The sequence below is a fragment of the Sapajus apella genome, unplaced genomic scaffold (genome assembly GCF_009761245.1).
Source record: "Sapajus apella isolate SASKATOON/1434 unplaced genomic scaffold, GSC_monkey_1.0 scaffold32, whole genome shotgun sequence".
Lineage (NCBI taxonomy): Eukaryota > Metazoa > Chordata > Mammalia > Primates > Cebidae > Sapajus > Sapajus apella.
In genome coordinates, this window is record NW_022436972.1 from 5,035,185 (window position 1) to 5,058,714 (window position 23,530).

At 40.4% G+C, this 23,530-nt stretch overlaps 1 protein-coding gene across 3 annotated transcripts in view; it reads left to right on the forward strand.

The window, feature by feature from the left end:
* B3GLCT (beta 3-glucosyltransferase) overlaps positions 1 to 23,530 on the forward strand; it is a 112,405-nt gene that overhangs the window by 75,832 nt on the left and 13,043 nt on the right. For all 3 annotated transcript variants that reach the window (XM_032294421.1, XM_032294423.1, XM_032294424.1), the window contains 3 exons: positions 2,000 to 2,113; positions 4,110 to 4,209; positions 23,250 to 23,369. In XM_032294421.1, the coding sequence (XP_032150312.1) occupies positions 2,000 to 2,113; positions 4,110 to 4,209; positions 23,250 to 23,369 (334 nt within the window). The remainder of the gene's footprint in view (positions 1 to 1,999; positions 2,114 to 4,109; positions 4,210 to 23,249; positions 23,370 to 23,530) is intronic.

Sequence of the window (23,530 nt, forward strand, 5' to 3'; positions counted from 1 at the left end):
GTTATTATAGAAGACTTTAAATCCTTTACAGCTAAGAGATGACAGAATCATGGGGGTATATATTGATAAGGAGAGAGATGTACAAACTGTTGAGTGCTTTAGGTATAGAATCATAATATCTTAGTATATTTAAATAGTTGGCTTATTTTAAAATGGTGAATCAAAGGCTGAATTGCCTTTATGAATAAAACCTTCCTTTAACTAGTTTCCACAAATAATCCTAGGCCTTTTATTGAAATGCCTACAAAATTCAGTCCTCATTCAACTATTTATTGAGTATCTACTATGGCCTAGGCACTATGCCAGGTGTTGGGAAATAAGTCATACACACAATAATTCTTTAGTGTAATTCCTATTTTACCTGTTTCAAAGTAAAAGAGAAAGCAAAAGCGCTAACTCTCCCTTGAATTTGATTTTAATTTTATTTAAATCAGTTAATTGAGAAGAAACACCTGTGTCATTTAATAAACCTATTAGAGCAAAGAGGACTGAAGGCCTAAAGGCTGAGGAAATCCGAAAGCAGAATTTGCACAGCCTGCAGGACCCTTGCTGGGGACTGAGGAAAGTTCTTGACCTTTCCTCACAGCTTCTTCCAGCATTATGCATTGGAGGATATTTTACCCAACAGTGTGAACTTTTAGTGGCCGCAAGCTTCAGGGAGCCCTTTGTGTGGTAAGTTCTCTTGCTTATTATATGCAAAGCAAACTGCCACAGCAGTGCCAGGATTAACATTTTTGTTGTGCTGAAATTTGGAAGTAAAACAGTGAAATTTTTTAAATCTCTTTTTTCTTTTTTTTTTTTTCCCCTCCCATAGCCCTATCTATTTAATCTTTGACCGTTTTCACATGTAGAAACCTTTAGAACTGTCTGCTTTTCTATGGCTGCAGAAAAATTTTAATATATAAAAATAATATTTAACTGGCAATTTGGTAATCATTTTAGCAGATGTGCGGAACTCAGCTTTTTTTTTTCTTTAAGCCAATGAATGAGAGATTATAAAATGGTGCACTTTTGAATTTTCTACATAAGGGCTGTCTTGCGCTGGACTCAGAATTTGCTTACTTACTAAACACTTAAATTTTACATTGGAATGTCAGTTTTTGCATATATTTTGATTTCAGTTGGGAATAGGGGAAAGATACATGTTCTGATAAAGTTTCTCAAAAGTTAAGATTTGGTTCATCAGAGTTTTGATTCTTAACAGGATATAAAATTAAAATTTTTTTTCCATTGAAAAAACAAGAAACCACTTTTTAAAATTCAGAGATACCTAGAATTTGTTTCTTAAGTATAGAAGAAAATAATTACTTGATCAGGTGAATTAATATAAAGTAATGGTAACTCTGTATGTCAGGCATGCAGACAGAGCTATCTTTGAGCATCCAAACCGAAAATGCAGAAAACCAGGACAGCTTTCTGTTGTGTTTATTGTGTTAAAGCAATGTAGCTGCTAATGATAGAGTTTTAAAGTCTGTAGTAGTTTTGAATCTTATTTCTTCCATATTTTTCAGAAGTACAACATCATAATATCAGTTATCATATGCAGTGATTCTCATTTGGCAAGGTCATGTCCTTTGTACGGTTGGGTAGTTCTGTTAGAATCTTTGGGCGGGAAGGTGCATAGTTTGCAAAGGTCTTCCCATACTCCATGGTAAGAGGGATGGATTTTCTCTTACCATGGAACATGGTAAGAGAAAAATTAGTTAACATTAATGTAAACACAATAGCATAATCAAACCAGAAAATTTATCGTTATATGGAAGTAAGTGTGTTTATCACAGGAATGAGAAATACTGTACTTAGGGAAACCTGCTTCAAAAAGAGGGTTTTAGTCATCAACTTTGGCATTCCTAAGGGTTGGAAGCAAGCAACTCTTGGAACACCTGAAGAACGACAAGTAATGTTTCTCTTCCCTTGTAGGTGATTATACTGCTGTTTTGAGTTTTCAAGCTTCCCTGTATAACTGTGCCAGTGATTGTCACCTTTGTAATTTTTTCAGTACCTATTGTTAAACAGACTTGGGAGAGCCAGACAAGTCTTATTGAATACTACAGTGACTATACGGAAAGTTCCATCCCTACTGTGGATTTGGGAATTCCTAACACAGAGAGAGGTGAGTCCATAATTCCTACTACTGTCCTTATTAAATATCCCCATTCTGTAAATATAGTAAATTAGGTTAGGATAAAAGTGAAATGTTTTATAAATGCTATAATTTTTGCCTCATAGTAGTTTTTTTCCTTCTTTCCTCACAAATATAGATTGGTTCTTTGAAACTAAGGGCTTTATAGTACAAAGTGTTGCAAGTTTTTAGTAGGTTATATCCTATACTTGAGCATGTGATGGTTACAATAGAGTTTAACAATAGATTTTTCATACCTTCATAATTCTTTGTGGCCATAATGGGGTGTTTAAAGTTAATTTATCATATTTCCACACAAAGCTTCTATCCTTGTCAGTCTTATAGTCTAGTTCACATGTTATAGTACCTATGAGTACCACCTAACCACATTCTACACCAGTTATATGTAGAATAAACTCTGTTCTATATGTTAAGATTTTAATTAGTAAATTGTTGGAAATAAACCTGCTTTTCTCTTCAAATTGCAGGCTTTCTAATTAAAAATACTTTTTAGGACTTATAGAGTGGAATGGTAGACATTGGAGACTCAAAAAGGTGGGAGAGCAGAGGAGGATGAGGGATGAGAAATTACCCACTGGGTACGATAGACACGGTTCGAGTGATGGCTTCACCCAAAGCCCGGACTTCACCACTGTGCAATATATCCATGTTACAAAACTGCACTTATATTCCTTAAAGCTATAAAAATTTTAAAAAATTATTTCAAAAAATGGAAGTATAAATTTGGTCACCTCATCTTCAGATATTCTTTATTCATCTAAAGTTTTATTCAATATTCTTGCCACCCTTTTTTCTTGAGTTTTTTTGTTCCCCATGTCCTTTTACGAGTAAAATAGGAGTAGCAAACTGATTTTCTTGTTCTATACAGTAATGTATCTTGATTATTTTATGTTAGTGTCATCCATAATTCCTTCATTAATATAGTACAATGCAGAATCAGATATATGCCATTTCTGTCGTTACCAATTCTTCCTACAAGGTTAAGTGTGTTTCTGAGTCTCTCTGTTGCTGTTTGATTTGGAAAAACTATTTTAGATTGGGTTTAATAATCATGTATTTACTTATGCATTCCTTATTTGATTTCTTCATTTCTAATCTGACCTTATTATTGTTTATATTTATATTCTAAAAGGAATTTGAGATGGCTTTCAAACATGCATATTGTAATGGTTAAAAATGAATAAAGAGATCAAGAGTAAAGAAAATAAAGGTCAAATTGAGTGGTTTAAAGTCATTAATAGAAGTTAATATTAGTTTGTTCTCCACTGTGTCACCAAATACTTGATTAAAATGAGGGTCATATTCCTGTTTATCAGTTTGACTACTCTTTCCGAGAATTTTATTTTGGTCCTAGCAAAATTTTGGTCCATTAAAGCATTGTAATTTATCTGTTGGTGTCTGAAGGACTGTTACTCTGTCTTACTCAACACTGTATCATTAGTGCATATCCTAGTACCTGCCACAGTAACTGGCATGTTAGAAACTTAGTGGTAGTAAATATTTACAAAATAAATAAATGAAGGCATAAGCTTCCACCTTTGCACTGTGGTTTCCCTGTGGCAGTGTTGCTTGGGCTTCTAACAGCTCCTTTAGAATAAGCGTATCTAAGAAAAGATGGTGGGCATCTATCATTGCTGTGAGTCTTAAAATTTTCTTGTTTGGACTGAAGATACTAATTCCATCTCTGTCTCAAATTATCTGTGTGACAGTGTAATTCCACTAATCCCTCTAGGTCTCCATTTCCTCACATGTGAAATGAACAGCTTGGATTTGATTATCTCTAAAGTTCATACTGGTTCAATGTGTCTATGAAAATTAGAGAAGGCTATTTTTAAAAATTTTGAACTTTTAAGGTGCATGTTGACATGTAAGCTCTTACAACACTTGAAAACTAAAAAGAAATTAATGAATTCTATATATTTTGTAGAAAATAATACATCGTAAGTTTTCTTCTTGACTTTTCTAGGTCATTGCGGAAAGACATTTGCCATTTTGGAAAGATTTCTGAATCGTAGCCAGGACAAAACAGCATGGTTAGTCATTGTGGATGATGATACGTTAATAAGGTAAGGAGTCATTCTCATCTTAAATGACTTTAAATTCTATGTATATTCATACACAAAAACTAGATGAGTACTTTTTCTGGCCAAGATGAAGTAACAGGGATGGGGTTTACTCTTTTAGCTGAACCAACCCTCTAGATAAAATTTAGAAAACAAAATATAGAAAACAAAGGTTCTTATGACACTGAATATTAGGTGCAAAGGAAAATGATCCAAAAGAAACATGAAGCAAATGAGGTGAGTTCTGTGACTGCCACCGCTGACCACCTTAAGAGAGTTCAAAGTACTGCATAGGGAGGGAGCACCAGATGGAACCTGACAGACTCTTTTGGTTGAAGAGATGGAGCTGGGAGTCTCAGGAGACCAAGGCTGTTAGAGTTTGCAGGACAGAGTACCAGAGAGCAGAGAACTGTACAGGAAGGGAACCCTGGAGATATGTGGAGAGTCCCCTTAAGTATTCAGTAGAATATTGATCAGTGCATACATGTGAGGAAACTACTCAGTGCTAGGGAAAGACCCAGCCAGACTAGAGGGAGTGGTGCCTGACACTCACATAGGCCTGAGTATACTACCCATTCCCACTAACCAGGCTGGAAAACCCCTTATTCAACAAGGTATTGTCTTGCCTCAACAGCAGGGCTAGTTAATAGTTAACCGTAGACTAAGCACTTTTCTAGTCCTGCCTAACATATCTGAAAAGCCAGATGCAAGAAGATGAAACTGGTTCCAAGTAATAACCTATGTCTGAGAACAAAACTCAAGAAGACTTAAGAAATACAAAAATAACCAGCATCTGATAAAGTAAAATTCATAATGTCTACCATCCAATCAAAAGTTACCAGGCATATAAAGCAGCAGGAAAATAAAGAAGTGAATAAAATTAGCTTATTGAAATGGCATCAGAATTTATGCAAGGTTAGAACTAGAAGTTAATAAGCTGTTACTATTAAATAGTTATTTTACCTCTGTTCCATATGTTCAAAAAAGAGACATGGAATGTCTCTTAGTCTTAAATAAGTTGAAATCATACCTCTAGAGATGAAAACTACATTTTCTGAGGTAAAAAAAAAACCACTGGATGGGTTTAATAGTAAATTAGACATTTCAGAAGAAAGTATCAGTGAACTTGAAGACATAGCAGTAATAACTATCCAAAGTGAAACACAAAGTTAAAAAATAATTTTAGAAAATTAACAGCATTACTGAGCTGTGAGACAATTTCAGTTGGCCTTGAATATATGCAATTGAAATCTCCAAAGAGAAGGGGCACATAAATATTTAAATGTTTTTCAAATTTAATGAAAACTGTAAACCCACAGATCCAAGAGTCTCAGTAAACCCCAGGCACACCATGAGCACAAAAGCAGAGAACAGCCACCTCCAGGAATGCCATAATGGATACTTAGGACAGTTCCCACTGCCCTGCTCTGGGCAGCTATGGAACTGAGGACTAGCATACTCAACCCATTGCAGCTACCAGCAACACCAACATGGACCTCTTGGGTCTCAGTGGGTTGCTCCACCACCACTACTGCCATCACTCACATCAAGAGGGCTGAGAACTTTTCCACATACCTAGACCACTGCTCTCATTACTAGCTTCTAAGCAATTCTCCTGGAGGCCCAAGAATCAGCCTTTCTGGATCCTCTAACACTGCAGCCAGCATAAGCTGCTTACAACCTAAAAGCAGGCATATTCACCCTGCCGCTGCCACCTCTGGGGTCCAAAGACTGACTCAGTTGGCATCCAAATCCCCAGCCTAACTTCACAGCTTCAGCTAATCACCATACCCTAAGCCACTGAGGAAATTACACATACCACTGACCTTATGTACTACTGAAAATGTCACTTGAAGACCACACTACAACAGCACCAAAAATCAAAGCCAAGGTGTCTTACTTAACCAACAACGTACATTTATCTTCAGGAAAAATATTCTGTCCTACAAAAGCAATTCTTAAAAACTGGAACAAACAATACCAGATATGCAATGGAAGGAAACAGGAAACATGAAAAAACAAGAAAATATCATACCACCAAAGGACTAGAGCAATTTCTAGGAACAGATCCCAATCAGAAAGAATTCCTTGAAATAGCATTAAAAATGCAAAATATTGATTTTAAAGAACCTCAATGAGGTACAAGAGAAACCTGAAAACCAATACAAATAAGAAAATCAATTCAAGATATGAATGAGAAATTTACCAGGGAGATTGATATCTTTAAAAAAACCAATCAAATTCTGGAACTGAAAATTCACTGAAGGAAATACAAAATGCATTTGAAAGCTTCAATAATAGACTAGATCAAGCAGACGGAGGAATTTCAAAACTTGAAGACAGGCCTTTGAAATAATCTAGTCAGACAAAAATAAGGAAAAAAAGAATGAAAACAGCCCTCAAGATGTCTTGGACTACACAAAATGACCACACTTATGAATTACCAGTATTTTTGAGGGGGAAAAGAGATCAAAAAGTTTAGAAAGCCTACTGAAGGAAATGAGTGATGAAAATATCCCAAATCTAGCAAAAGAGTTAGATATTTAAATGCAGGAGATCTGGTGATCTTCACTTAAATACACTGCAAAAAGGACTTCACATGGCATATAATATTCAGAATGTTTAAATTCAAGTGAAAGAAAGAATTTTTAAAATTAGCAAGAGCAGAAAGAAACCTTATAGACCAAAAAGTGTGAGATGGCATTTTGGCCATTGTGCTAAAAAGAAAACAAACAAAAAAAACTCTGAGCCAAGAATTTTATATCCTGCCAGAATAAGCCTTACAGATAAAGGAGAAATAGTCTTTCCCAGACAAGGAAATTTTGAGGGAATTTGTCACCACTAGACTGGCCCTACAGGCAGTTCTCAGAAGGCTCTTAAACATGGAAACAAAAGGTTGATACTTACCATCACCGAAACACATGAAAATATAAAACTCACAGGTCTTATAAAACACAGAGAATGGAATTAAATGGAAATGTGACAAATTTTCATCAAAACATGATAACATAAAGACAGAGAAAAAGAATGAATTTATTCTAGAAGACAACAGTACAACAGGAACAAAGCCTCACATATCAAAATTAACCTTAAATATAACTAGATTAAATGCTTCACCTAAAAGATACAGATTGCCAGAATGGATTTTTGTTTGTTTTATCTGGCATTTTCCAATAACATTGGTCATATTTTTTGTATTACTATTATACTTTAAGTTCTGGGATACACGTGCAGAACATGCAGGTTTGTTACTTAGGTACACACATGCCATGGTGGTTTACTGAACCTATCAACCTGTCATCTACATTAGGTATTCCTCCTAATGCTATCTCTCCGCTAGCTCCCCACCCCCTGACAGGCCCCATTGTGTGATGTTCCCCTCCCTGAGTCCATGTGTTCTCATTCTTCACCTCCCACTTATGAGTGAAAAAATGTGGTGTTTGGTTTTCTGTTCCTGTGTTAGTTTGCTGAGAATGATGGTTTCCAGCTTCAGTCTCTGCAAAGAGCATGAACTCAACCACTTTTATGGCTGCATAGTATTCCATGGTGTATATGTGCCACATTTCCTTTATCCAGTCTATCATTGATGGGCATTTGGGTTGGTTCCAAGTCTTTGCTATTGTGAATCAACTTCAGACTGCTGTGCTGGCAGAGAGAATTTCCAGCCAGTGGATCTTAGCTTGCTGGGCTTTTTGGGGTTGGGATCCACTGAGCTAGACCTCTTGGCTCCCTGGCTTTAGTCATCTTTCCGGGGGAGTGAATGGTTCTGTCTTGCTGGCTTTCCAGGCACCACTGGGGTATGTAAAAAAAAAACTCCTACAGTAAGCTTGGTGTCTGCCCAAACGGCCACCTAGTTTTGTGCTTGACACCCAGGGCTCTGGTGGTGTAGGCACCCAAGGGAATCTCGTGGTCTGTGGATTGTGAAGACTGTAGGAAAAGCGTAGTATCTGAGCCAGAATGTACCATCCCTCAAGGCACAACCCTTCATGGCTTCCCTTGGTTAGGGGAGAGAGTTCACTAAACCCTTGTGCTTCTCAGGTGAGGCAATGCCCCACCGTGCGTGCTTCGGCTCGCCCTCCATGGGGTGCACACATGGCCTAACCAGTCTCAGTGAGATGAGCCAAGTACCTCAGTTGGAAGTGCAGAAATCACCCACCTTCTGTATTGATCTCGCTGGGAGTTGCAGACCAGAGCTATTCCTGTTCGGCCATCTTGCCAGCCACCTCCTGTTTTGTTTTGTTTTGATGATTATTTATCATAGTTTGGAGGCTGGAAGCCTGAGATCAGGGTGCCAGCATGGTTAGGTTCTGCTGAGGGCTCTCTTCTGGGTTGTAGACTGCTGACTTCTCATATCCTCAGACGGTGGAAAGAGAGCAAGCTAGTTCTGTGGCCTCTTCTTAGAAGGGCACAAATCTCATTTATGAGGTCTCCACCCTTGTGATCTGATCACCCCCCAAACGTCCCACCTCTGAATACCTTCATATTAAGGATTAGATTTCAACATATGATAAATTTTGGAGGAATACAAACTCATTCCACAACTGCTGCTAGTCTTCTCTGAGTATAGATTATCAAAATACTAAGAAAAGGAAAGGTCTATTTTTCAATAGAGTTGATGGAAAAACACTCTAAAATTATGTGACACTTTTTTAAATCACCATCTGGTTCATCCACAATATGTTTCTTTTTCTTTCTTTCTTTTTTTTTATTGTGGTAAAATACACACAGCATAAAATTTACCCTCATAACCATTTTTAAGTGTACAGTTTAGTAGTGCTAAATACATTCGTAATGTTGTATAGCCATCTCCATAACTCTTTTCATTTTGTAAAACTGAAACTCTATATCCATTAAACAATAAGTATATACCCTCCCCCATTTCCTGGCAACCATTATTCTGTTTTTTGCCTGTATGATTTTGACTACCCTAAGTACCTCATATAAATGGAATCATACAGTACTTTTGTTTTTTTTGTGTGTGACTTGCTCATCTCACTTAGCATAATGTCCTCAAAATTAATCCATGTTGTAGCATATTGCAGAATTTCCTTCCTATTTAAGGCTGAACAACATTCCATGGATACAATATGGGTATACCATATTTTGCTTATGCAGTCATCTGTTGATGGGCACTCCATCAGCATAGGGTTGTGGGTATGTACCCAGAAATTGAATGACTAGGTCATACGATAATTCTATTTGTAACTTTTTGAGGAACCATCACACTGTTTTTGCAATGGAGGTCGTTCCATTTTACCTTCATACCAGAAATGAACAACGTTTCCAGTTTTTCCACATCCTTGTTAACCCTGTTATTTTCTGGGTTGTTTTGTTTTGTTTTTGATAGTTGCCATTTTAGTGGGTGTGAGTTTTGATTTGCATTTCCCTTATTAGTTGTTTATGATAAACTGAGCTATTTTTCCCCTCTGCTCTCTCACTGCAATAATCATCAACACAGAAGGCAACTTCTGTGACCAAAAGTATGGAGCAGGGAGATTCCTCCTCCCGCCAAGCAATCAGTCACTTCTGCAGTGGACACCAAATAGGTGTCCTCTAATTCAATTCTAACACTGTCTACCTGGATATAGTGCCAGTTCCCACAGGTTGAGGGCCCAGTCCCTAAGACTGCCCTACTACCCCATACCCCAGACACCAGTTGTAAGTCCAGGCCTCCAGAACTTCTGACTGATGAGCTTCAAGTTGGGGTTTTTACAAGCCACTCTGTGGGTCATTTAATTTGCTAGAGTGGCTCACAGAACTCAGGGAAACACTGTCTCACATTTACCAGCTTATTGTAAAGGATATTACAAAGACATAGATGAAGAGACGTGTAGGGTAAGGTATGAGGGAAGAGGTGCAGAGCTTCCATGCCCTCCAGGAACCTCCACATGTTCAGCCATCCTAAAGCTCTCTGAAGCCTGTTCTCTTGGAATTTATGAAGGCTTCATTATGTAGCCATGATTGATTAAACCACTGACCATTGGTGATCAGCTTGACTTTTAGCTCCTTTCCCCTTAGGAGATTGGCGGGGGGGTGGGACTAAAAGTCCCAATCCTCTAATCATGACTGTCTCTTTCTGGTGACCAGCCCCATCTTGAAGATGTTGATCAACATTAGCATACAAAAAAATAGCACTTTGGAAGTTCCAAAGATTTTAGGATTGGTATGCCAGGAAATGGGTAATAAAAACCAAATATATATATATATTTCATAATATGACTGTCCACCCTTGATCTTCAGATACTTTACATCAAAAGAAACATATAATTCAAAAAGATATTGCCACACTAGAGTCTCATACCATCATTCATAACTAGTCTAGTCCATTATATTAATGTTTCCCAACGTGAGTCCACTCAGGTTTGCAGGCTTCTCTTCAATCTTGTCAGGTTCCAAAAGCAGGAGCAGTGTTGTCAAACAAATAGCTTTACCTTTTTAGGTATATCTTATAATTGAGCTGAGACACAATGTCATCTGTTTCTCTGAGTGTCTTTCAAGGTGTTAATGTAGTGTTAGATTTCCCTCAGTTTATGACCCATTATTCATTCCTCCCTCAGCTATTATTTCTCTCTCTATTAATACCCAAATGTTTTCACCTTTGGAAGAGACACTGGAATCACTACCTTGCTGGTTTAGATTGCAGGCAGCAATGCTAGTCTAGCAGGTACTTCCTTCTCAGTCCACTCCCATGCAAATAGGGTAAAGTTATGTAGGTGCAGAGCCAGTGGGTTATTTTTACCACCAAGCAATATAGCTGCATTCACTCTTAGACCCAGTTTTACTAAATGGGGTGAAGGAGCAACCCAGTCACATCAGGCCCTAAGGAATGTTGACATAAGGTTTAAAAACATAGTTATGGTTTTTTTGCTTAGAAATCAGCCTGCTTCCAGCACTGGTAGCTGCAGGCCTGGTCCTAGGACCACTACATCAAGTAGGAGGGAGAGAAAAGGTTTTAGTGAACTGATTTGAGGAAGGAAAAAAAAAAGGTCATTACACCAATGTACTCCTCCCTTGGCAAGATTTGCATATCATACCAGCGTCCCCCTCACCCCATCTTCTCCAGATCAACCAGAGAAACAGGAACATCTAGTGGGCAGAGTCCTTTAGTCCCACTCATGCTGAGCATGAGCACACACTCATGAAGGCATGTAAGCCAGCCTTTTATGTTTCCAGTGTTTTAATTACCTGTTCTACTTACCTTTCAAACAATGACTCTGAGGCACCTGTCTCTCTGCCCATTGTTGGACATTATGGGCTGTATAGTGCGTTCCTTGGTCTGAAGAAATGACAATTGGCTATGCAGATCCATGCAGTATCTTCTGTTGTTTTTTAAATGTTACTCAGAGTATTTGCATGTTCCATTGGGTAAGGAAAACCCATGCCAGAGTCAGTGTCTATTTCTGTCAGGACCCAGCTGTAGCCCCCTAGGGCTACTTGCCTCAGTTCCTGTATTGCCAGCTTTGTTTAGGGCCTTGGCAACAGGGAATCTGCCCCATAACTATCATTGGTCTCTATCTTTTTTGCTGATGTACAGAACAGTTCTTATTGGTATTTTGTGCCTGAGAGGATGCAAAAGGAACATGTCTAGATTCAGCCCATCTCTGCCTGCTGTCATACTCCTATATCCACTAATTTCATGGATCCAGGTGACCACCTCCAGGAAGTACACAGGGATATCTGCTTGTTAATTTCAGTCACCTTCCAAACCTGGAAAGGGGCTCTTCTGATTGACATTTGACTTGTTCTACTTTAATGCACCCCTCAAATTTCCATGGGGCTGTGCTTCATATAGGCATCCTTTTAGTAGGCCAAGTATCCATTGCCCTCTTGCCTGACTGTATGGGCAGGTGATTGGTCCCTGCCTATGAGTTAGTAAAATCCCAAACACAGGTGTTTGTACTGCTGTTCAATTCTTCCATTACTGTTATAAAAATGCATGCAGTACACCCCACCGAGATGATTTGTTTTTACCTCCTTTGGTCAAAGTAGCAGACTTCCAAACAGGATGATATTCATTTACCATGGAATTGCCATTCTCAAATCAAGTAGCTCTTAGTTGGTCAGTCAAGAGCTGCTTACAGGGTACTGTAGAATCCAGTGGCTCCTCACATAGTTCCAGAGTCAGTTTTAGGGGAAAAGAGGCCCTCTGTTTGTGAGGATCTCCTCCTCACATTTCCCAGGTAGTACAATCCCAAATAAATAATTTCTGTTTTATTATGGAACTCTTTTGGACATTGCCTCCCTTACTGGAGTGTTTCTCTGACATCATCTAAAACAGCATGGGCATTTGTATAAATGTAATTGCCCGATGGGTTCTTTCTGCCTGCTGCACAGATAGAACCATTTCACTGAGACTATAATACTGCAATAAAGAAAGAGTTTAATTAATGCAAGACTGGCCAGGTGGAGGGACTGGAGTTATTACTTAAAGTAGTCTCACTGAGAACTTAGAGACTAGGGTTTTTATGGATAATTGGGTGGGCAGGGGTCTAGGGAATGGTTACTGCTGATTGGTTGGGGATAAAGTCACAGAGATGTGGAAAATGGGCCTTGTACACTGAATCTGCCTCTGGTTGGGGACCACGGGACTGATTGAGTAATGACTCATGGGTCTTGAGTGGGGTCAGTTGGCTGCCAGAATGCAAAAATCTGAAAAACATCTCAAATGACCAATCTTAGGTTCTCTAGTAGTAATGCTATCTATAGGAGCAATTGGGGAAGTGTCAAATCTTGTGACCTCTAGCCACATGACTTTTGAGCAGTAAGGGATGATAAAAAATACACTCTAGCACAGTTCAGGCCCCTCCCATGATCCTGATCTTATGGTCTTTCATTAGTTTTTAGTCCCTGAGCAAGGAGGAGATTAGTTTTAGGGAGAGAACTTTAGCATACTTGCTTCCAAGTTAAACTATAAACTAAATTCCTGCCATGATTAACTTGATCTATGCCAAGGAATGAATGAAGACAGCCAGCCTGTGAGACTAGAAGCAAGATGGAGTCAGCCATGCTAGATTTCTCTCACTGTCATAATCTTTGCAAAGGGGGTTTCATCAAGATAACTTTATGTCCTTCAGTCATAGGGGTAGCCTCAGTTAATGTCCTGTGACAAGGAAGTAAATGCCCTTCAAGTGGAAATTCTCTAGTTCAGAGTCCCAGTAGTCGTTGCTGGGAGGCTCACGAACCTTTGCTAATAGCCCCAGGAAGTCCTCCACAGAGGGCTATCAAATGGAGAATTTGTTCCCACCAGCTCTTCAGCTTCTATTCTGCACTATGTGGGTCTGGGCAGTCTTAACTGGTTCCAGTTTTAGCATGTTCCATTAATACTACTCAAAGGATTTACATAGTTTGTTTTATAGTACTGGGTAGGGGGAATATTTCCCAGTAAGATAACAGTGTCTCTTCCCATAATACAATCAGGTAAAAGAAATAAAACCACTTCATGTGAAGTATGTTCAAAGATGCCAGCTTTCATAATCCTAACCACACTTACACTTTTATGTTCTAGTCACTTCATCCCCAGACCATTTTACCTTTTCTTATGCAGAAGGCTTGGGTCCCCAGCCTGGAGTTCTGCCAGGAGACCCTGCCCTTTCTGTCAGTTGTTACCTTGATTAACCAGTCTAACAGGTAATTCTAGGTGGGATTTCTCATTTTAATCTTTATCTTCTTGTCTTTAAAAGTTTTCCATACTAGGGGAAATATAGCAAACTGGTTTGGGTCCTTAAATGTTGGGAGATCAGCCAGTGGTCCTCTTGGTCCACTCAGTCTTCAACAGTGTTGTATTAAGACCTTTGTTTTAACCCCATCAATTTCTATTTTATTCATTCCATTTTTTAATAACTACCTAAATATTTCCATCCTGCTGGGATGAGTCCCATGGCTCTCCTGCTTCTTCTTCCTCTAACTTTCACTCCTATCAATGTTTTCTTTACAAACCATTTAAAAATTTCTACTTTCGGGCCGGGCGCAATGGCTCACGCCTGTAATCCCAGCACTTTGGGAGGCCGAGGTGGGTGGATCACGAGGTCAAAGAGATCGAGACCATCCTGGTCAACATGGTGAAACCCCGTCTCTACTAAAAATATAAAAATTAGCTGGGCATGGTGGCGCATGCCTGTAATCCCAGCTACTCAGGAGGCTGAGGCAGGAGAATTGCCTGAACCCAGGAGGCGGAGGTTGCGGTGAGCCGAGATCGCGCCATTGCACTCCAGCCTGGGTAACAAGAGCGAAACTCTGTCTCAAAAAAAAAAAAAAAATTTTTTTTCTACCTTCCCAAGATGAGTCCTTTGACTCTTCCCCTCTACCCTTCATCATTTTGTTAATTAACCTAATGTTCCTATTAGCATCTGTAAGACCTTGAAGTAAAGCTTAGACAGGAAATTTGACCAGGCTTTGGAACTGTCTTTTGGTTTGCATATGCAGTGCCCAGCAAAACAGGCCCCTTTGACAACAGCATGTACCATGGCCTGGTTAATGGGCACATTCAGTGCATGAATATCCCAGTTATCATAAAGCCAATCCCACATGGCTTACACATGAAATATATCAGCTGCATAATTTGGGGTGTTGCACTTGGCATTTACATGTAGAGTCTGGCAGTCTCCCTTCTCAGGGTAAACAGATCTTACAGTGGCTTTTATTCAGTCCACCAGGCTTGCTGTTCCCTCGGGAATAACCTCCAATGTCTGGATTATATACACTCGTGTGCAGTTGTTCAGCAGTGAGCTTTGGGTCCTGCATCAACCCAGACATGCTCTTCCATTCTGCGGCATTTGAAACCAAAGATACTGCCCCTAAATTAGTTATTCTCATAATCCATTTTTATAAAGGTTGCTCAGGAAGCTGATGATACAGATCTACAAAATGGACCAATTCCTTTACACTGTACCCTCTAGTTTCAATAATTATTTGGTTTTTCCCTTCTCCTACATTGACTACCCTCTTGGTCACCACAGGTCTCAAAGGTACTTTCTGTTGTCCCTGCATACTTTTGCCCTTGTGTGGTGGCTCTGAAGCTAGTGACAGATGCTCAGAGTCACTGAAGTCCAAGCTTGGTATAGCATCCAGGTCTAATCCAGCACTCTCTTTTAATTTTATTTTAGTTAGTATAGATAACAATAATCAAAGGATTGAATAATTTTTTTCTTAGTAGTTTGGATTTTCTTGTTCATCCAGTGAATCAATTCTCCATCTCTAAATTCCCCTGGTAACTTTTACCTTTAGTAACTGAGCAGAGCACTGTGGCTCTGTATCATGGGTGATCGTTTGCCCATCTAGGAATCAAGGGTTTCTCATCCCCTAGTCATTTATCCTTTCTCTTCTCAAACCATGTTTCTCTGAACCTGAGCCATTCTAGCTAATCCCACTTTACTAACATTAATTGTTCCTGAAAAACAGAACATTTTTTTTTCTGTGTGCTTATACCGCAACAATCAATGAGGAAGACTTCTCTGACCCCAAAATATGTGGGAATTTCTTCCCCTTAGCAGACAAGCAATCCTCTACCAGCTGGGTATCCTCTAATTCAATTCAGCTCTGACACCATTTGCCTGGCAATAGCCTTAGATCCCACAGGTTGAGGGCTCAGTCCCCAAGACAGCTTCCCTAGACACCAGTCACAAGCCCAGACCTCCATGTCTTCTGACTGACTGGCTTTAGATTGGGATTCCCATAGCCCCTTCTTTGGGTTCCTTTAACTTGCTGGAACAGCTCATAGAACTCAGGGAAATACTTAAACATTTACTGGTTTATCATAAAGGATATTACCAAGGATGAGGATGAAGAGATGTGTAGAACAAGGTATGGAGGGAGGAATGTGGAGCTTTCATGTCCTTGTGGGGTGTACCACCCCCAGGAACCTGCACATGTTTAGCTATCCAGGAACTGTTCAAACCCTGTCCTTTTGGAGTTTTATGGAGGCTTCATTATATAGACAAGATAGACAACCATGTAAAAATGTGATTAACAAAAAGCACATGTTCTAAACCCAGAAAGGCCTGCTTATTCAGACTTTTCTTGGCGTCTCTGTATAGTCTTTCCTCCTCTAGATTATAAGGCAGGACATTCTCTGGAATTAGAGCCTTTTGACCCACAGTCAGATTAAATCTCTACCTTGGGCAGGTAGAAGGACATTGATAGCGGCAGGAGGCACACAAATTCCTAGGCAGAAAGGGACAGGTCCCCAGTGAAACCCGACCTTCAAGCCAAAGACAGCCTGAATGAAGCATGACAGCCAGGCTGCCAGCTCAGGGTAGAGTCCACAACTAGGAGTGAGAACTTCCTCGTTGCCTTTTAGCCAATGAGACGGTGCTTTTCCCAGCCCCACCCATGGACCAGTCAGCACACACTTCCCCATCCTGAGCCCATAAAAACTCCAGACTCAGCCACACATTGAGACTACCTGCCTTGAGGACTATCCACCTTGGGTTCCCTCTCGTGTTGAGAGCTGTTCTCTCATTCAATAAAACCTTACCCCACCTTGCTCACTCTTCAGTGTCTGCATAACTTCATTCTTCTTGGATGTGGGACAAGAACCTGGGACATGCAGAACAGTGTGAGTGAAAAGGGTTGTAACACTTTCCTGGCTGGCTCACTGAGCTGAGGGTGGTGACACACTCCCATTCACCAGAGTGACAACCCTTCTGGGAGCCTAGACCTCAGGATTCCCTGAGCTGGAGCTGTAACATCATAATCCTTCCACTCTTTGCTGGTGCCAGGTGGCTGCCCCATGTAATGGGAACTGGCAGCAGTCGGGCTAGGCCAGCCCAGGAGCCACAGGCTGGAGTGGGGTGGCAGGACCAAATAAGTTGGGACATGTCCCCGTTCACCAAAGCATGCAGGTGGTAGGAATGAATGAGCTATAACACAAACAAGCTATGACACTTCCTGGGTGCTCGGAGCTTAGGACTCCCTGAGCAAAAGGATATAATACTCCTTGGGGCTCCACAGTTGCAGTCATCTTCAAGTTTTCAGGCGCTGCTGTGTCCCCCACCCCTTGTCCAGATGCTAGCACCCAAGGCAGAAGCCAGTCACAGCATGCCCAGCCCAGCCGTGGGCTAAGTACAGAGCCACAGCAGATGTGGAACCTGGGACAGTAACATCAGCTAAGTGCAGCCTGCCAGGCTGAGTGGGCAGAGCAAGTCTAGTGGGTGAGCCCAGAGCCAGCCAGCCATGGATATTTCTAGCTGGTGAAGCAGCACTGAAAGAATCTTGTGTTAACAAGAGAAGGTCAGAGAGAGATTGTTTCCTGAGGTCTGCTCCTGAGGCGTCATATAACAACCCAGCATTATAACAAAAAACTAACAAGGGCTGTGGGAGTAAGAACCAGGAGCTCTGGATGAGAACCAATATATATGTATTAGTCCATTTTTACATAGCCCAACCATATCAATATATAATATCACACCAGGGTAGTGGGCATCTCAGGGTTCTGACAGCAAGAATATAATGCTCAATTCTAAACTAGAGAAAGGAAACAAAACAAGGAGATACTGGATACAGGGTTGAATTCTACCATGCTAGACTGGTTGCTGCTCTTCACGATTGCGATCTGTCACAATCAAAAAGAGACCTAGAACTTGCTTTCCTGAGAGCAAAAGATGAGTAGTTTTGTTTGTAGAACACAATGAATTTGCATGGGACCAACACAAAAGATAACCATATTCTTTCTCAACCACTTTGTAAAGCTGTAAGTAAATTCAGTAGCCTAGAAATTGTTCTCCATCATATAAGAGAGGCTCTCAGAGAAAAGACCATGGCTGTAGAATCTGTACAAAGAAACCTAAGTGCTCATGTGTGGCACCAGGTCAGGATAACCAGGTCCACATGTCTTGATGTTGTTCCAGAATGTCAGACTTTTACTGATGCTATTTCAGTCACAAAAGCCATGAGCTACATGGAGTTCCGAAGGAGGCAGTTCTCAGTAATTCCTGTTCAGTTGGTAGAGCCACAGGCACACAGGTTCAAGCAACTGCACAAGTCAGTCAATATTGCAAACCATAATAATATACTTAATCAATATATAATTTTATAGATTAAGCATCCCATAACAAAGTAATATTTAACATCAAGAGAAAGGGTATAGGAAAAATGTTTAATGAACCACTCCAGGGAGAGAGACATAGACAAAAAGAATATCCTGGTCTGGGCCAGGCAGTCCTTCAATCTTGCAAGGAAGAGACTTTGATGTGGGCAGAGCCTTTAGTGGTAGATGCCAGGTGCTTATCACAGTGACAGCCAGACTCAGTTAAGATGGCCATTTGAACTGCTGGAGTCTTGTTCTTTTTATGGCCACAAAGTCCTTTGGTAAGGACTGAAAATGGAGAAGTATGCTTGGTTATGTCCTCATTTGATTGAATAGAGTCTTTATTGACCAAGCAAAACATTTGGTCCCAGTTGGCAAAGTGCCTAATGAAATGTAAGATGGAGTCTTTTTCTAAGATGAAGTTAACTTAAGTCAGGGGTGCTCTATGTGTAAGCAAAACAAGTGTTAAATGAAGTAAATAGACCAAATGTATTAAAATGACGAAGATAAAGTGAGCAAATACATTGGAAAGCAGAAGTCTCTAGAGGAGGGATTATCTTGACTACAGAGTAAAAATAGAAAGCCCCCAAACTTATATGGAAACAAATTCTGTAGAACATGTTCAAGTAAAACAAGGAGACCAAAGAAAGAGTAAGCAAGATATAGTAGAAAAGTTAAAAGGAAATCTGTCTTTGCAGACACAAGCAGCATCTTAAGAGAACTTATTTGAGAGAGAATAAAGTTGCTTCAATAAGAAGTCGGAGGGAGCTGAGAAAGATCTGAAATCTGAACTCTTAAAAATGAAAACTTTCCAGAAGACTAATAAAACTGAATTGGAAAGGTATAAGGAGCTCTATCTACAAGAATTAAAAGTCAGAAAATCATTGGCAACTGTACTAGACAAAACCAATGATAAAACAGCAGAAGTTAATAGCAGACTTTTTGTAGAGAACAGCAGACCAGATCTTTACACCACTGTTAATACAACGAAGCAGTCCTAGAGTCAGCTTGTGCTGAAAACAGGATAGTGTTCTAAGAACATTTTTCTCGTCACTCAGAAACTATCAGTGTTATCAGAGGCCTTCACCTTCAGACAGATATAAATCTGAATGGGAGTCTTGTGGATTCTTTGAGCACCAACACTTGTCACTGGTCAGAGTTTCTTTTCATATATTAAATTTGTTTTCTTCTATTTCAGCTTTAGCTTTATTAGCTAGGGTATTTTTGTAAGACTCATGAGTATGGATGGGAAAGGTGATCTTTTCTCGTACTTTGTTTTCTTCTTACCCATCCTTCCCACCAAAAAATGAGACTCCAGAACTGTTAATGTTACTATTGCTCTGTGAGAATAGATTTCTTGGTGAATATTTAGAGAAATTTGGAGGGCTCAGAGAAGACAGGAAAATGTGGGAAAGTTTGGTACTACCTAGAGACGTAAAGGGCTTTGTCCAAAACGATGATACTGATATGGACAATAAACTACAGGTTGAAGTGATGTCAGATGGAAATGAGGAACTTGTTAGGAACTGGAGTAAAGGTGATTCTTGGATGTTTCAGCAAAGAGATTTGTGGCATTTTGCCCCTGCCCTAGAGAATCCTGAAACTTTGAACATGAGAAAGATGATTTAGGGTATCTGGTGGAAGAAATTTCTAAGTAGAAAAGCATTCAGTAACAGACTTGGATGCTGTTAAAGGCATTCAGTTTTATAAGGGAAGCAGAGCATAAAGTTTTGAAAATGTGCACCCTGACCATGCAATAAAAAAGAAAAACTCATTTTCTGGAGAGAAATTCAAGCCAGCTGTAGAAATTTGCATAAGTAGCAAGAAGTCTAATGTTAATCTCCAAGACCATGGGGAAAATGTCTCCAGGCTATGTCAGAGACCTTCATGCCAGCCCTTCCTTTCCCCTGCATCACAGGCCCAAAGGCTTAGGAGGATAAAGTGGTTTTGTGGCCTAGACTCAGAGTCCCCATGCTGTGTGCAGTCTAGGGACTTGTCCTGCATCCTGACCGCTTTAGCCATGACTGAAAGAGGCCAAGGTATAGCTCAGGCTGTTGCTTCAGAGGGTGGAAGCCCCAAGCCTTGGCAGCTTCCATGTGGTGTTGAGCCTGCGGGTGCACAGAAGTTAAGAATTGACGTTTGAGAATCTTCCTAGATTTTAGAAGATCTGTGGAAATGCCTGGATGCCCAGGCAAAAGTTTGCTGCAGGAGTGGGCCCTCATGGAGAACCTCTGCTAGGGCAGTGTGGAAGGGAACTGTGGGGTCAGAGTCCCTACAGAGTCCCTACTGGGGTACCGCCTAGTGGAGCTGCGAGAAGAGGGCCACTGTCCTCTAGACCCCAGAGTGATAAGGCATGTACCATGTGCCTGGAAAAGCTGCAGACACTCAATGTCAACCCCTGAAAGCAGCCAGGAGGGAGGCTGTACTCTGCAAAGCCACAGGGTTAGAGCTGCCAAAGACCGTGGGAACCCACCTCTTGTATCGCTGTCACGTGAATGTGAGACATAGAGTCAAAGGAGATCCTTTTGGAGCTTTAAAGTTTGACTGCCCTGTTAAATTTTGCACTGGTATGGGGCCTGTGGCTGCTTCATTTGGGCCAATTTCTCCCATTTGGAACTGTTGTATTTACCCAATGCCTATACCTTTATTGTATCTAGGAAGAACTAACTTGCTTTTGATTTTACAGGCTTATAGGCAGAAGGGATTTGTGTTGTCTCAGTTGAGAGACTTGACTACAGAATTTTGAGTTCATGTTGAAATTAGTTAAGACTTTAGGGACTGTTGGGAAAGCATGATTGGTTTTGAAATGTGAGGACATGAAATTTGAGAGGGGCCAGGGCTGGAATGATGTGGTTTGGCTGTGTCCCACCCAAATCTCAACTTGAATTGCATCTGTCAGAATTTCCACGTGTTGTGTGAGGGACACAGTGGGAGGTAATTGAATCATGAGGGCCTGTCTTTCCCATGCTATTCTCCTGATAGTGAATAAGTCTCATGAGATCTGATGGGTTTCTCAGGGGTTTCCACTTTTGCTTCTTTCTCATTGTCTTTTGTTGCCACCATGTAAGAAGTGCCTTTCACCTTCTGCCATAATTGTAAGACCTCCCAGCCACATGGAACTGTAAGTCAAATTAAACCTCCTTTTCTTTCCAGTCTTGAGTATATCTTTATCTGCAGTGTGAAAACAGACTAATGCATTAAATAGGTACCAGGAGTGGGGTTTTGCTAAAAAGATACTAAAAAATGTGGAAGTGACTTTGGAACTGGGTAACAGGCAGAAGTTGGAACATATTGGAGCACTCAGAAGAAGACAGAGGGATGAGTGAAAGTTTAGAAAGAAACTTGTTGAATAGTTTTGACCAGTGAAGTCCAGGCCAAGGTGGTTTCAGATGGAGATGAGGAACTTACTGGGAACTGGAGCAAATGTCATTCTTGCTGTGCTTTAGCAAAGAGACTGGTGGAATTCTGCTCCTGCCCTAGAGATCTGTGTGCTTTGAACGTGAGAGAGGTGATTTAGGGTATCTGACAGACGAAATTTCTAAGCAGCAAAGCACTCATTAGGTGACCTGGCTTATTCTGAAAGCATTCAGTCATATTCATTCACATAGAAATGGTTTGAAATTCGAACTTAACGTTTAAAAGGGAAGCAGAGCATAAAGATTTGGAAATTTGCAGCCTGACCATGAGGTACAAAAGAAAAACCCATTTTCTGGGGAGAAATTCAAGCCAGCTGCAGAAATTTGCATAAATAACAAGGAGCTGAATGTTAATAACCAAGACAATAGGGAAAATGTCTCCAGGACTTGTCAGAGATCTTCACAGCTACCCCTTTTATAACAGGCCTAGAGGCCTAGGAGGGAAAAATGGTTTAATGGGCCTGCAGAGCCACAGGGGTGGGCTGCCTAAAGACTTGGGAGCCCACCTCTTGCATCAGCGTGTCCTGGATGTGAGACATGGAATTAAAGGAGATTTTGGAGATTTAAGATTTAATGATTGCCTGGGCAGGTTTTGGACTCTCATGGGGCCCGTGGCCCCTTTGTTTTGGCCATTTTCTCCCATTTGGAACAGGAATGTTTGCCCCCTATATCCCCTGTATGTCCATTGTGTCTTAGGAGTAACTAACTTGCTTTTGATATTACAGGCTTATGGGCAGAAAGGACATTTCTAAGTGGTATAAATTCTTTAAACATAGAAAAAAATAGCCTTTCTTAGCACTACCCTTCATGTCTACTCAAAAGAGTTATTTTTTGATTTTGTTTTCCAATAAAATCATTTTTTCATCCAAACAGCAGCTGTAGTTGCAGGCATTTTTCTGGCCAACTCACAGATGGTCTCACTTTAGAGAACCCTGACTAATACACTGCCTTTTGTAAGTTATTGTTGCTGACATGTGATAAAGGCAGATAGGGGACAAAAGGTATTCCAAATTATAAGCAAACTGACACAAATGTTCTCAGACTCAGGTGGCCTTACTGAGGGAAGCATAAGCATGGTTTTGCCTCATTATCTGAGGATTTCCAGGAAAGCCTCAGTGCCCAAATTCTCTTCCCCACCTGCCAGCCAGAGATCTAACATGCATTTGCACCTCTATAGCTCCTTTTTAGGCCATCAGGAATTTTTTAAAATACCAAGTTTGTCTGAATAGATGTGAGGATTAGTTCACACTCACTTGGGAACAGGATTGGTAGAAATGAGATCTAGAGCACACTGGCCACCTTCACTTCAGTAACCTGCTGCCCTCACCACACAAATCAGGCAGCCGTGTTGTGTCAGGGGCTTGTAAAAACTGAGGAACAAGCCTCTCCTGTCTCCGTTTCTCTTTTGTTTCCAGTAATGTACAGTGTTCATGCATTCTTTTTTGTTTGTTTGTTTAAAAAAATTAATTTATTCTGTAAGTCATTCAAATTTCTTCTCTTAAACGTTTCAGTTTAGTACAACACAGTATACATAGTGGGATGTAAGAACCATAAACTATTCCTGAATCAAGTAATTGTGATTTGTGTTCCCTTTGACATCTCAGTATCTCCAGGCTCCAGCACCTGCTTAGCTGTTATGACTCCAGCGAGCCTGTGTTTCTGGGAGAGCGCTATGGCTACGGCCTGGGCACTGGTGGCTACAGCTACGTCACGGGAGGAGGAGGGTAACTATGATCACAGCTTTCTTCAGCTACTTTGAACATAAACTTTCCTTGCCACATGAGAGGTGGGTCTCTGGCACTAGGATCTATACTGATAATGTGAGTACTCTGTGAATGGTGGTGTTACTATAATAGGAAAGTGAACATTGTATTTGCTTATTTTG